The sequence below is a fragment of the Microcebus murinus genome, chromosome 2, assembly GCF_040939455.1.
Source record: "Microcebus murinus isolate Inina chromosome 2, M.murinus_Inina_mat1.0, whole genome shotgun sequence".
NCBI classification, from domain to species: Eukaryota; Metazoa; Chordata; class Mammalia; order Primates; family Cheirogaleidae; genus Microcebus; species Microcebus murinus.
Genome location: NC_134105.1, coordinates 68,230,604 through 68,245,893, shown reverse-complemented (window position 1 = coordinate 68,245,893; position 15,290 = coordinate 68,230,604). Strand labels below are relative to the sequence as shown.

The window sequence follows — 15,290 nt, the reverse complement described above, 5'->3', positions numbered from 1 at the left end:
TTCATAAATCCTGTCCACCATCTTGCATATACAGACAGGCCCACTTATACCCAGAGGATGTCAGTCTGCCCATTGGGACTGTTTTACTAAATCAGGGTCACAAAAGCTTATATGTTCAGTTTGATATACACAAAGTCCGTTTCTTTCTTTCTTTCTTTCTTTCTTTCTTTCTTTCTTTCTTTCTTTCTTTCTTTCTTTCTTTCTTTCTTTCTTTCTTTCTTTCTTTCTTTCTCTATAGGTGCTACATACTCTCTAGTGAACCCAGGTACACCACTCCTATTATCTTACTTTGTTATCCAAAGTTATTCAAGTGAGGACCACAAAATATAGTGCCTTTCTGTATAGCTTTAAGAAAAAGACATAACCTGGAATTTGTCATGCTTAAAAAAAAGAAGAAGAAAAAGACAAATCTTGGCTTCATTGATTTTTGCCAAGTTTCACATTAAAAAATGAATTGTATTTCTATTTTTGGACATAGACCTTAGTTTTATTTTTCTGAGAGAATTCAATTATTTACATATGTGATTGATCACATAGTTCTGTATATCCTTTGAAAAGGTGAAAAGAAGGAAGAAATGAATTAATTACAAACATGTTTCCATCAGCTGCTATATGCCAAGTGACTTGTGGTTGGTAAGGAAAAGAGGTAAAGGAACTCGTATTTATAACACATTTAATATGTCCGAGGAACTTGTGCTGAGCACTTTATGTGTATTATCTGTTTTGGTTTTTAAAATAATCTTCAGGCCAGGTGTGGTGGCTCACACTTCTAATCCCAGCACTTTAGGAGGCTGAGGCCAGGAGTTCGAGACCAACTTGGCAACATAGTGAGACTCTGTCTCTACAAAAAAAAATTTTTTAATTAGCCAGGTACAGTGGCACACACCTGTAGTCCCAGCTACTTGGGACAATAAGGCAGGAGGATTGCTTGAGCCCAAGAATTCGAGGCTTCAGTGAGCTATGATTGCCCCACTGCACTCCAGCCTGGGAGACAGAGTGAGACCCTGTCTCTAAAAAACAAAAAATAAATAAAATAATCTTCAGAGTAGCATTGTCATCCCATTTTACAGCTGAGAAAATTGAGGCTTAGAGAGCTTAGGTGACTTTCCCAAGGTCACACAATTAGTGTGCAGCTGGGCAAGGCTTCAGATCCAGACCTTTCTGACTCCAAAGCCCATGCTCTGTCCACTCTATTATCCTGGACCTCCATTCAGGGAGCTAGTGGTCTGGTCAAAGAGAAAGAGAAACTAGACAGGAACTGGGACAGAAAAACTTTCATATTAAAATTTGTCCTTATTTTTAAAAAATTGGGAACTTTACAGCAATCTTCTCTAGGGGATCTAGGCAGAAGGGATGCTAAGCTTTTAATGCTACTGAATTATGTGTTAAATAGTGTAGGCCTTAGAAAGAAGAAGGCTGAAAAAAAAAAAAACCACCATAGGAATATATGGTGAGTATATCTTACATGGTTTTAAGAATAAGGATTAACTTCCAAAACAGATTTTCTTAAAAATGAGAGTAAAGGTCAAAGTTTCCAGAATAATAGACAGGAATGTAGACTGGAGACTTGAACCTTATTTGTCATGCTGTCATGAAATACTAGTATTTTATTAAGGCATTATTACTATACCTTATTATAAACATTATGTTCATTTAACTTTCACAATAAGTATATGAAAGATTATTATTACCCCAATTTTATTGGTGAGGAAACCAAGAAGTTAAAAAATAAGAATAAAAATAAAAAATCTAAAATGCACACAACTAAAGGTTAACACTCAGACTCAATCCCATTTCTGGCTCCAGAGCTCATGTTCCTAAAATGCTCCCTTCCACACAATAATAAATGGAAGCTACTATAATTGTGTTTTAGAAGCAGCCAAAAACAAAGTCTGCATAAGAAGTAATTAAATAGCAATTCATAATAAAAGAGAACTACTTGGCCCTGTATTTTTTTTCTCTTAAGCTTCCTCATTTTATTTCTGAACATATCTGTTTTATGAATAGGGCTAATTTGAATATGTTGTTGGTTACTTAGAAAAGTTAATCTTTAGTATTATCTTTAACTTCTTAATTGCCCACATGTTGGAATAGATCTAAGGTTTCTCACTCATGGCTGTAAAGGAGCCACCCCATAGGCGATCCCTTCTGTTGGTCGATCCCTTCCTTCAAGGAACAATTTAAATTAAAAAGTGCAAGAAACACGTCCAGTCAAGTTCTTTAGCTACACTAAACTGTACCATGTCATAGTAGGATTACATATGAAAAATAATTAGTGGTACTGCAAGAGAATAAGGAATAAGCACGAAATGAGTGCAAAAAAGTAAATGTTATGGCAGTTTGTAGGAGGGAGAGATCTGTTGCCTCTACAGGGGTCAAGAAAGAGAGCAAAGTGAGATGATTAAGAAAGGTTTTGAGTTGCACAGATCTGGGTTGAATCTACCTGTATGACCTTGAGCAAGTTATTTGACCTCTCTCAGTCTGGTTTCTCCATCCATAAAATGGGAATATCAAGGTTAGATAACAAATGTAAAATGTTTAGTATGGTGCCCTGCTTGTTCTTACTGTAAAATAATAATCTATTTATCAGTTTCCTCCATGAGGCTGTAATCTCTTAGAAAACCGAGTCTATGTCCTGTTCCTCTTTGTGTCTCTCAGCCTTTCGTACCATGCTTAAGTTCATCCCCATCCCTGATGTCTCCTCGAGTGCAAAGGGTAACAATAATCTCCATAATCAGATTGCTCCTGCCTCTCTCCACCCTGGACATAGTCCACACTAGAAGTGAATGGTTTCTACCTGGTTGGTGAGGCAAGAAGGGCATGTTGTGTGTCACTCTTCATGTTCTCTGAGGAATGAGTCCTCTACAGGAAGTATGCCATCTCTCTTCCGCCCTTCCATACTGTAAATCTTATGTCCGGTGCCACCATGACTGAGTGGGCACGTCTGCATAGTAATATGAAGTGCATTTCCCCATAAATAATGAAGGGTAAGAGGAGATCTGGCTGGGAAAGGTAGATTGGAACCAGGTGGTGGAAAAGATCATGTTATGCCTTCCTGGCGTATTCAGCAGATTCCTTAAAATGTATGGATATTGATAAAGGATGGAAAGAGTCTACATGACTAAGCCCCAAATCATAATTGCTTTTGTTTTTGGTATTTGGATCTCTTTCCTGTTGGGGGGAAGGAATGTTGTTATGGAGGGGGTTGTTTTGATTGTGCTGAGGAGGTAAGGCTGAGGTTTCAACATTTTAAATTTTGTGCAGAGTTCATTTTTGTATTGTTTTTTAAGTTATTTTATATTAAGGTACTGATAAACTCAGCATTTGAAGAATAGACCTGCAAAGTAAGTTTTTCTCCAGTTGTGGTCCAGGGACCCTCTTCCTCAGAATTATCTAGAGGGCTTTCAAAATGCAAATTCCTTTGTCTCACCCCAAATCTGCCAAACCAGAATCCCTAGGGGCGAGGCCTGGGAATATGATTTTATCATTCTCCCCAGGTAACTTTTATATTATTGTATTAAGGGCAGCACCTGCCAACAGACAGGTGAATTCAATTTAAATGTACATGGAAGAGCAAACTGTGGGTATGTGTGTTTGCGTGATTGTTGGCCATTCTGATTACTGCCCTGGTCCTTCTTTCCTACAGAGAAGCCATCCCTGGTCACTCACCCAAGGATATCATCAAAACCCCTGCTGGGCCCTTGTGTATGTGGCCATTTTGTGTCCTATTGATACGTGGCATGAACAAAAACTAGAAAAATAAAAGACAGCTTTAAAACCTTAAAAAAACAGAGACAAACACATGCTTTAAAAGAGCAACAAGAACTCTTGCCATTCTTCCGAAGACATAACCTAATCAGGTTTTTCCTCTTCTGGTTGTAAGTGACTAAAGGTACTAGACAGGAACTGGGACAGAGAAACAGTCTAAGGCATTGTTTGCTAGCTGGTAGGTAGCCCTCCACGCTGCCTCCCTTCTGTTTGCAAGTGTGGGGAGACACGCTGCTTAGGCCTGTTTTGTTTCTTTTTGCAGATCATGCAGCAGATGAGTGACCACCGCTACGACAAACTCACTGTGCCTGATGACAAAGCTGCGAACTGTATATACCTAAATATCCCCAGCAAAGGGCACGTTTTGCTGCACCGAACCCCAGAAGAGTATCCAGAAAGTGCAAAGGTAAAAACCATCCCTCTGGCCGGGCGCGGTGGCTCACGCCTGTAATCCTAGCACTTTGGGAGGCCGAGGCGGGCGGATAGCTCGAGGTCAGGAGTTCGAAACCAGCCTGAGCAAGAGCGAGACCCCGTCTCTACTATAAATAGAAAGAAATTAATTGGCTAACTAATATATATGGAAAAAATTAGCCGGGCATGGTGGCGCATGCCAGTAGTCCCAGCTACTCGGGAGGCTGAGGCAGGAGGATGGCTTGAGTCCAGGAGTTTGAGGTTGCTGTGAGCTAGGCTGACGCCGTGGCACTCACTCTAGCCTGGGCAACAAAGCGAGACTCTGTCTCAAAAAAAAAAAAAAAAAACCCATCCCTCTGGCCGCTGTGGCTGGGCAGGCCTCCCTAGGAATTCTTTCATGATGAAGTGACAAATAAGGGCTTCTTTTTCCTCTATACATATCCAATCATTAAGAAAGCAGAAAGGATAATGTAATTTGGGACACGAGGAAAGTTTATTTAACTCACTTTTCTCATTCATATCATTGTTTTCTCATGTATGAACAGTAATTGAGGCGATCGTGCCTGGTATTCAAAGCTTTTCAAATAAGTACTCAGATCGCCCAAGTCTCTGCCCCAGTTCTGATTTAATTTACGTTTCCACACTCAGATACTCATTAAGTATAAAGACCTACAATTAGATGATCAACTATGTCATTTTCTGGCAAATCTGAACTCCCTATCAGAAAGGGTCATTGTTTCTGACAGAAGATGAGTATAAATGACCCAGAGTGGTTGGGTGCTCTTTGTCAGGACTGCAAAAGGGGAGGGCCGTACATCCTCGGTAGCAAAAACCTCTTTGTTGAAAAGACAGAGCAGAAAGAAATATGGTAGCCAACTGGTCCCTCCAAGAGTCTCTGCCTTTGTGTTCCTACAAGGAAGTTGTTCTTGGATCTGAAATTCTTTCTTGGTCTAAGAAAATCTTCCTTGTCTTTCATAGCCAGGCCTTGTGCCAAGCATGCTGCATGTAGTATCTTATTTAGTCCTTATAACAGCCCTGTCAGGGCGGTATTACTATTCCAGTCTCACAGAGGAGTAAACTCAGGTTCCGAGGGAATTCACTTGACTGAGGTAAGACTTTGAGTAGGTTGACAGAACTGGGTTTGGAATCCTATTCTGTCTGGCTCCAGCACTTTTATTTAACCATGGTCCTGAAGTTCAAGTAACACAATGCTTCCTAAGGAAGCACAGTAGATCATTTTTAAGCAGTGCATTTTTAAGTGATTTTGATTTTTACAATGTGCTTTGTTTGATCATCAGAGAAAAATCTGTGGGCTGTTAATTGGAAGTTTTGACACATGCTTTATCTTAGTGTCAAAAGATGCTAATAAAATTCACACTTCAAATTTAAAAGCAGTTTGACCTGAAATACTTAAATTATATATCTATCACATTTTTTCCAGTGGTGTTGGTAAGGAAAGAAACATGAAAGTATAGTTGAGAGGGTTTTAAAATGTTGAGAGTTATATTCAGACTAAACACATGGCCACCAGCTTTCATGTACCACTTAATCTAGCAATGACAACAGCAGAGGAAAGGCATCTCTAGCAATAACCGCATTTCTGACACATCTTTGGCTTTGAGGTCAAGGCATAGAGCTAGTGGTTAAACAACTGCTACCAGCTCTGTGGGGCTAGCTGTGAACCTGTGTGTGGTCGAGATTGCATGTGTATCTTTGGGTTTAATGAGTGAAAAGCCTAGACGTGCAAACTGAATTGATTCTCTACACCTGGGGGTGATAAAACAGGTAGAAATATAATCCTTATCTCTCTTTCCCTCGATTCCCACTGTAGGTTTATGAGAAACTGAAGGACCATCTGCTGATCCCTGTGAGCAATTCTGAACTGGAAAAGGTGGACGGGCTGCTCACCTGCTGCTCGGTTTTAATTAACAAGAAGGGAGACTCCTGAGCCACAGAGTCCCTCCCTGGTAGCCGGCAAGACCGCACAGGCAAAGCCCATGACTCTGTACCCACTCCTGTTGTTTTCCTTGACAATCTACTGTGCCACTGTGCTACTAACTCTTGTTTACAAAAATTTAATTTCTAAGTTTAATTGCTTCATTCTGCACCCCCACCCTCCCTCCCCACATGGTGGTACCTAAGCTGTGGACTTGCTAAAAGAATTAAGCAACCTAGAGAATATAGAACTAATGAATGATTGAAATGTGATTAATAATAGTGAGGAAACACTCATTTTAGTGTTTGTATTATCAGTGTGAAAATCGTTTAGTTGCCAATATATTCTGAAGAATGTCTTCTTGATCAGTCAGATAAGCTCCGTCTTTTTTCTCTATGTCATGAATCATGTTCCTGTGAAATTCCCTGATCCAGGGATCCTCCCCCTTTCTCTCTTTTTCCCTTCTGAACTCTGAAAACATTTTATCCAGTTACATTCTTTTGCCATTCCCACTTCTATCACAGCCATCTTGACCTTGGGTAAAATCCAAGGTCTTGCCTTCTGGATACCTTCCCACAGGTCCAGGCTGCCTGCCCTTGGCCTCCTCTGCCTACGGCTACGTCTGCCACCACCGACCCTCACCCCCACCCCGGGGCAAACAGGCTCCTCAGCAGATCAAAGTCAGAGCTGCTGTTTGGGGGAGTGTTCACTACACACAGGCACATCCTGACAGGGTTTGGCCCAGAGATCGAAATTCCACAAGAAGTGGGGCACCACACCTAAGAAGGTAAATTTAGCACCAGAAGGTTCCTAAGATTCAAAATCAAGAAGCTTGGAAACATGCCATCGGTAGAGTGTCTTAGAAAGTTAAGTCATGAGTTTTTGTCTCCTTACTGGCCATATATGACCTTGGAGGACCTTATTTTTTCCCTTCAGCTCATTTCTGTTTCCCCCTACCATGATTTTCCCAGCCTCCTACCCCTTGCAGTTATCTTGGCCTAGCAAAAATATTTCTTTCAAAAGCAACAACACATCTAAAAGTGGTTTCTGGTGATCTGGTGTAAGCCAGAGGAAATAGCTCCTCATGACCAAGGAGCATGTTCAGGAAGTGATCACCTTGATGCTTGAAACCAACCTCAAGACAGTGGACAATTCTACTTTGAAATACTCATGAATATTTACCATGGGATTCAAGTAAAACTTCTTTCTTCTCTAGCCTTCAAATTACACAACTTTCAACTGACATGGGTCTTTTACAAAGAACAATGCTGAACTGAAGGAAGAGATCATTCTTTCACTTAAATCTGAAAGAATCAACCTATGAGCAGGCCAGGGAATGGTACTTTCCAAGGAATGGTGACTGATCCAGGCATGTTATCAAACTTCCTAGTCATCTCCACCTTTCCTGTATTGCCTGGGGCTTGTTGTTCAAGATAAAGAATCAGGGAGATTAAGAAATAGCACTTCAAGTCTTGCTTTGCTCACCTCTATGTTTGCAATCAAACATTCCTTATGTTGGTGACCGAGAGAAAATTATCTTCATTCATTTCATCTCCTCCCAAGCAGATGGAAGTGAGAAACCTCTGAGAAAATCAAGACATCCTTAACCACTATCTGTCTTTGTCATTTATTTAATGATTTTTGTGCCAGAAATTTGAAAAAGTTCCTTCTCCTCCTTCTCTTCCTTGTTGCTTAACTTTAAAATTCACATCACATGCAAAATCGAATTATGTGCATCCTGTAAATGAAGCACATCTTGGTCACTGTCATATTTTGAACCATCTCATCATGATGAGTAATGTCTTTTCCCCAGAGAGAGAATGAATGTTAGCCACGTGCCCAACTTAACAAAGAAAAATTGTTCTGGGAAATTATGGTTGCCCTTTTTGTTTAAATGTAGCCCTACACTGGGAGAAGCAGAAATTCTCCCTGTGAGAGCTCAGCATCTCAAAAACAACCACGGGAAAAATAGCCCAATCAGCCTGTTTAAGTTTATTGGCATATAGTTTTCAATATCTTTACTTCTATCATCCCAAATCAAAGAACTGTCATCTATTATGTTTAGTCAATTGCAAGTGAGTAGATTTGTCTTTTTAACAATTTGTTCTGCAGAAGGCTGTTTTTCATTTTCCTTTCCTTTGCTTCTTTCTCTCTTTTCTTCTCTTTGTCTCGAGAAATCACTTAGAATCTGTGTGCCTCTTCTACATTTTATTCTGCACTGCCACATTACCTACTCAGCTGGCTTCTTTGGATTCCCTGTGTGATATGATGATGCGAAAACCTAGATCACTTGCAGCCTATTGGTATTACTCCTTTGATGTTCTCATTAGCATAAATGTTATCTTTGCAAAGGAAAGGTTCCCCTCTTGTCCATTGTGACTTACAAGGATGGATAAACTAACAAACTGCTTATAATGACATGAGGAATTATATTTAAGTATGTAAAAGTTAAGTCAGAATTACTTGGTCAATATGATTCAATTTAATAAAAGGATGATATAGAGAAAATACATTGTTTAGCATTATTTCTTCAACTATGATGAACTGCTATAGAAATCAGCAGGCAGATCTCCCCAATGTGTATTGATTGCTGTTTTAAGCTACTGTGAACAGATTACTAAAGTCATCTCTTCATCTCTAAGGGGGGCAAATAGTCTGTAGATGAATAATGTGACATATAAGAGTTGCATGTTAGTCTTTGTAATTATTTAATCTTTAACATTCTACAGACCTCAGACATGATTTCAACATGGTGTTAGACTTGTGCATTTTATTTTCCTAATCATCTTGTTCCAGCCAATGTATGGTTATCCAGTCTGTGTGCCAAAACCAGTAATGCCTTTCATGGTCCTTTAGTCCAGAGGAGTTCTGCACTGATTTTAGTCTCTTGCTGTCCCAATGCTACATGTATACCAATCACGATGGAATAAAGTGTGAGTTGTCCTGTGGTCAATAGTGTATGTCTCTTTTTTTGCAACAGAAAACTGCCATGGGGAATGAAATCATAATTCCTTTGCTATCAGGCATAAGATATTTCTCTCTTGTCCTGTGGGCTATGAAATTGGAAATACTGTACTTGTAAATCAACTGCCATCAAAGCTTCGGTTATCATGATATTTGAAGTGATACTTTATGCTTCAGGCACTTAAAAAGTATGCGTATTTTGCAGTCTAGGTCGGAAGAGCTTGATTTCACCTGTGCTTCTCCTTAAACAGCATCCTGTCTTCCCCCTTTCTACTGACTATAGTCAGCATATTATGTGGTTCAGTTATAGAGGCAGGTGAATGATTTTTTTTCTTTGCTCATGCAAGAGTTTGTTGTTTGTTTTACAGTATCTTTTAGGAAATTTGAAGGTTTTATAAATGGGGCTTTTTTTATTGCAAGCATTTTTTCTGAGCTGAATTGAATTGTTTTCTTTTTCTGATTACAAAAATAATAATGTCTCACTGTAAAACTGAATTCGAACAATGTCAAAATATTAAAAAAGAAGAAAAAAATACTCAAAATTTTATCACCCAGAGATAACCACTATTAACATTTCAGAGAATATCCATACATCTATAAATAGATATAGACATAAATATGGAATAAGTTTACATAATCATGCAGTTCTGTAGTCTGCTTCTTTCACTTAGCAATATATTGTGGGCTTCTTTCCATCTCAATAAATATAGATCTACATCATCAATTTTAACAGCACTTAATATTCCACAACACGGTTGTTGAAGCAGCTCTTTTTAAATTATATCGAGTGTTGTATCACAGACGGTCAGTATGCCCACATTACTATTAGCTGGGGGTCCTCAGTAAAAAATGTGCTGCTTATAAGCTTTCACACAGCCCCAGAGTTAGTTCCATCTGGTGTATTCTTATCATAACTGAATGGTACATATGAATGCTCACCAAATGCACAAACCAGGACTAAAATTTCTTGGGGGAGGTAATTGATTTAATCACACCATCTCAGTTCATGTTGCATTGATTCATTGTGTATGTTTTTTAAGAGACAGAGCCTAGCTCTGTCACCCAGGCTGGAGTGCAGTGGCCATATCATAGCTCACTGCAGCCTTGAATTCCTGAGCTCAGTCAATCCTCCTGCTTCAACCACCTAAATAGCTGGGACTACAGGTACATGCCACCACACCTGGATAATATGTTTTAATTTTTTACACAGATGGGATCTTGCTGCCCACACTGATCTCAAACTCCTGGCCTCAATCAATCCTCCTGCCTCAACCTCCCAAAGTGCTAGGATTACAGGCGCAAGCCACCACACCCAGCCAATTCTGCATTATTTAGGTTGGCATCGGCATGGGCAATGAAGCCAAAAAATGCCAAATGCTACCCCACAAACCTGCTCTGGGCCCCAATTAGAAATGACCCTCCACCTAAGTGCTGGAGAACAGTGTTCCTTACAGAGCAGAAAGGGAGATTCTCTTCAAAGGAGGAGTTGGCAGGAGTTCCCTGACTGCTGTTCCTCTCAACCTTCCAAAAGAATGAGGGACAGTAAGAATGAGAAAAATATACTCTTGTGACAAGCTGCAGATTCTGGAATTGGGAATTTTGCTGAATGAAGAATGCTAGTTGACAACAATTTTAGGAAAGTGAGCACATAGTTAACAAGTGCCCACACTCTGCCAGGTTCTGGAGTGCAGCTCCTGTCTTTCGAGAGCTGATGGTTTGGGAGGAGCAGGGGAGGATGACTACACAAGTGCACACAACAGAAGGTAAGAAGTATACAAGTACAATGCTGTGGCTATTCCCAAGTCGGGGAGACAAGACAGGAATCGAGGTTTGATCTGGGCTTGGAAAGACAGCCCTAGCTTCAGTAGGTCAAGATGGGAGAGCAGGCTCTGGGCTTAGGGGACAGCATGAGCAACGGTGTGGGGTGGGAGGGCCTAGCGTGCACTCCAGAAGCCAGTATTTGTTGAGCACCTGCCATATGCCAGTTAACTCTGCTAGGCCCTGGGGACACACTGATGACAGTCTCTGCTCTCCTGAAATGTACATGCAACACAGAAGACAGACATGAACCAGTTCCAGCTAATGTGATGGACATTATGAAAGGAGAACGGGGTACTCAGAGCAGATAGGGGCAAGCAAGTGGATTTATTTGGCTAAATCATGGAATAAATATGAGAGCACGGTGAGACAGTATAGGTGGGAACATCAAGGGCCTTGCCTGCTGAGTTAGGGTATTTGGACTGAATTTAGCAGTCTGTGAGGATCCCCTTAAGACTTTTGGGTCAAGGAGTGATATTATTGGAGCTTGATCTGGCAGCATTATATAGGGCAACTGGGAACTGAGAAAGACTGGTGTTTCTCTAAGTTTAATTTCTCCAAGTTTAATTTGTTATTTAAACATCTCTTCTTACACCAAAATGCAGCCTGAAAGCCAGGCAATTAACTCTCTATATTTTCTTTCCTGAAGAACAGATGAATAACACCTTCCCCTCCCAACTCCAAAGGGACATTTTCAAGGCAAATGAGATAAAAGAACTGAAGGGTTCTTTGGAAGAAAGGTACAGTGTAAATATCATTATCATCATCATTATCCTCATTAACTCCTATCACAGCAAGCTTGGATCCCATCAAAATGTCATCTTCTATTTGAAACATCAATCACCTACTCCAGAAATAACTCAGGATTTTCATCATTGATGCCTCTAAGCTGGCCTGACAGCCTCCATGGGGAATTCACAGGTTTCTTTGGTAGCCGGCCCGGCTGCTCCGCAGATGTACTCGCTTAGGGGAACTGTTGGCAAATCAGAATGTTCCCATCTCCCTTCTTCCTCCAAACACTCATTTCTAACTTAGTGAAAGCTGAGCCACTTATAGCACAAGATAACTGGGGTTATCAGGCTTTTAGGAGAACACATAAGTGCCAAATATGTTACCATCACTATAAATAAATAAAAGATTCAAATAAGTATGCCAGCAAACCGCTGGGTAAAATATTGCCTGGACTGGCCTGTGACATGAATGCCTAAAAGGAATAATGGGGCTGTAGGTCTTGGGAAGCCCCTCTGCTTATAAATAGAAAGTTTCATTCTTTAGTTATGAATGCAAAGAAAGAGCTTAGGTGAATTAACACAGGCCTAAGAAAGTAGTTTGCTTTTCCCTTTGCTTAAACTTTTTTTTCCTCAGCTTTATTGAGGTATAATTAACAAGTTGAAAAAAAAAATGGTACATATTGAAAGTATATACCTTGATGCTTTGGTATGCATATACATTGTAAAATAATCACCACAATCAAATTAATTAACATATCTATCACCTAACAAAGTTATCACTTTTGTTTTCTCTTTTTCTTTTCTTTGGGTGAGGGGGAGGTGGGAGTTGAGAACATTTAAGATCTTCCCTCTTAGCAAATTTCAAGTATACAATACAGTATTGTTAACTATAATCACATTCTATACATTAGATATCCAAAATTTATTCATCTTATATAACTGAAACTTTGTACCCTTTGACTGACATCTCCCCATTTCCCTCTTTAAAAGTAATTTTTAAGTTCCTGCTCATGGACAAGAAAGCTGACTGATTAGGACTTTGGGGCAAGAACTCAGAAGACAACTGTTCTAAATTAAACTAGGATACTGTGTGCTATGTGTTGAAATTTCCCTCTATCCCGTAAGGGTTCAAAGACTCTACATATTTCACACTGATGTAAGAAAAGTTCAGGAACCAAACAATTTCTGAATCCAAGCAACAGTCTAGCTTTATAGCAATGTTAGCTCTTCCACCTCTGGAAGGAGCTTGTGGAGTAAACACTGATTCATGGGCCCAGCAGAGGCTTAAAACTCCAGGGCAGAATGTGAACAAAGTCATCATGTTGTTTACAGGGGACCCAGAATGAGTGCAGGAGGTACCCTAGAGTTAATGTTAGGACAGCAACATGGGCCTTGCTTTCTTTCTAGGCTTGATAATAACTGGGGGAGACAGAAGGAACATTGTTACCAGGGCAAGATGCTAACAAGGAGTCTGGTAGGAAATAGAATTCATTCCTACTTGTTTCAAATGAAGAGATTTTCATGAAGGTCTGTTGCAGAAGTATGGGTGTTAAGGGAACAAACAAGAGGTGTTAAGACACCCAGAAACCAGCTGTCAGCAGCACTCTGAGACTCAGTATGACAAGGACAGGAAATTGGGCTGCAGGATACAGGACAGAGAAGGTAGGAACACACCCCAGACATAGACCAGTTTCCAGAGCAGGAAAGAAGCCCCTCAGCTGCTCTTTCTTCTTGCTCTCTGATGCGCTGGTGCTCCCCACTGGCTGAACACAATGAAAGATGCAGTGAGGGGCCCAGGGGAGGTCCCCAGCAGAGGCCATCTCCCAGGGCAGAGAGCTGGCAGAGAGGGACAGAAGCAGGATCTGGAGAGGTCAGAAGATATCAACACAATGCCACCACAAAAGTGAGCTCTTAGCCTAACAGACAGTGGCCGTCACCACCTCTGTCTCACAAGGTAGGCATTTAAATCATAATTCTTGGCAAATTCCTCAGGCACATGCCATTTCTGTGGTCTGGTCCTCCTTCCCTCAACATCAGAAAACGATTGGAGCAAAATTAACAACAGAACATGAGTATGCACAGCATAAGGGTGAAAGAATGTTGCAATCCAGACCCATGAGTCCCAGACCTCTTTAGTAAGCACTGTGTTAATTCTAAAATTAGAGCAGTCTCTTGGGCACCTTGTATCAACAGCTAGTTGCCTTTTTGCAGCATGCCCATGACCTTCTAGTGACATAAAGGTGTTTAGGATTCTGAAGAATCTATTTATTTTCTATTTCTCCTTTTGTTTGTACATCCAGCCCATGTTGGCAGACACAGCTGTTTTGGTTTTACTTGGTCATGTTACTCATGGGGATAATAGTCAGTCTAAACTAATAGTAGGGTGTTCCCCTTTCCTGGGGTTGTTCAAGTAGAGAATATATGACCAGGTGCAAGAGTGACTGTAGAGAGATTTCTCCATCTAGTAACATCTGAGATAGCTAACATCTATACCAGGGTATTCCTGTACCACCCTGAAATTCTACAATTAGGCATTTATACTATTCTGATTCTGGGTGACTTTCCTTTCCTCTCTACCACCCCCAGTCTCCCAAATAGATGAACATTGTCCCATCTAATGTTTTAGTTCATTTTCTGTTTGCTATAATAATACCACAGACTTGGTAAATTATAAACAATAGTTTATTCAGCTCATAGTTCTGGAAATACCAAGACCACCAAGAGCATGGTGCTGTCATCTGGCAAGGGTCATGCCATGGTGGAAGGCAGAAGGTGGAAGCAATTGTGTCAGGGACCGGACTCACTTTATAACTACCCATTCTCATGAAAACTAACCTGTTCCCATGATAAGGACATTAATGCATGACCCAATCACTTCTTATTAGCCACACCTCCCAACACTGTTGCCTTGGTGATTAAGTTTCCAACACTTGAACTTTTAGGGGACACATTCAGACAATAGCATCTAGTAAACAATAGTAATAAGGGCTCCACTTCCAGCTCGACAGCATGAGGAGCTCTGTGGACCTATTCCCAAGTGAAACTGGTGAAAATTGTTTTTGAAAAATAACATTTAAAGTCTCTGGAAAAGGTCATGAATATATACAGCAAATGAAGAAACATTTATTCAAGAAAACCTACTAGAACTTAGTAAGATTAGTGAGACTCAATGGTATTTGAAGCAAGACCCACACCCTTCCTCCCCGCTCCTAGCTCGATGAGACAGAAACTCCACTCCAGACTGGTAGAGCTAAGAACACAGGCTCCTTTTCCCCACAGATCCCATTCAAAAGGAAGGAACAGGATGTCAGCATTGCTTATCCTGCCCCCACCCACCCACTACCTGCTGCTCAGACTAAGTTCTGGGCGAGTGTGGCCAGGAGGTGGGGTCTCCCTTCTTCCTCACAACCCCTACTCTCAAGGGACAAAGGTTCTACCCTGAGAGCATGGCACCAGTAAGAAGACTGGAATCTGAACACCCTTCCCCTGGCTCATGGTCAGGAGATCTAGCCCAGGCCAAAGGACCTGAGTCTTACTGCCTCCCCTCCATCCAGTACTCAGCAACTAAAACAAGGGTGTTGATCAGAGAGGAGTGGGCCATTCTCCGGCCCAAAGCTCCAGAACAACAGCTCAGAGATTTTGCCCAAAGGAAGAAGCAGGTG

At 40.8% G+C, this 15,290-nt stretch overlaps 1 protein-coding gene across 5 annotated transcripts in view; it reads left to right on the top strand.

Moving 5' to 3' along the window:
- Positions 1-9,063, top strand: part of DDAH1 (dimethylarginine dimethylaminohydrolase 1) — a 230,125-nt gene extending 221,062 nt beyond the window's left edge. For all 5 annotated transcript variants that reach the window (XM_075999706.1, XM_075999705.1, XM_012747558.2 and 2 more), the window contains 2 exons: positions 4,031-4,174; positions 6,011-9,063. In XM_075999706.1, coding sequence (XP_075855821.1) covers positions 4,031-4,174; positions 6,011-6,127 — 261 coding nt within the window. In that variant the 3' untranslated portion in view covers positions 6,128-9,063. The remainder of the gene's footprint in view (positions 1-4,030; positions 4,175-6,010) is intronic.
- Positions 9,064-15,290: the final 6,227 nt, after the last annotated feature.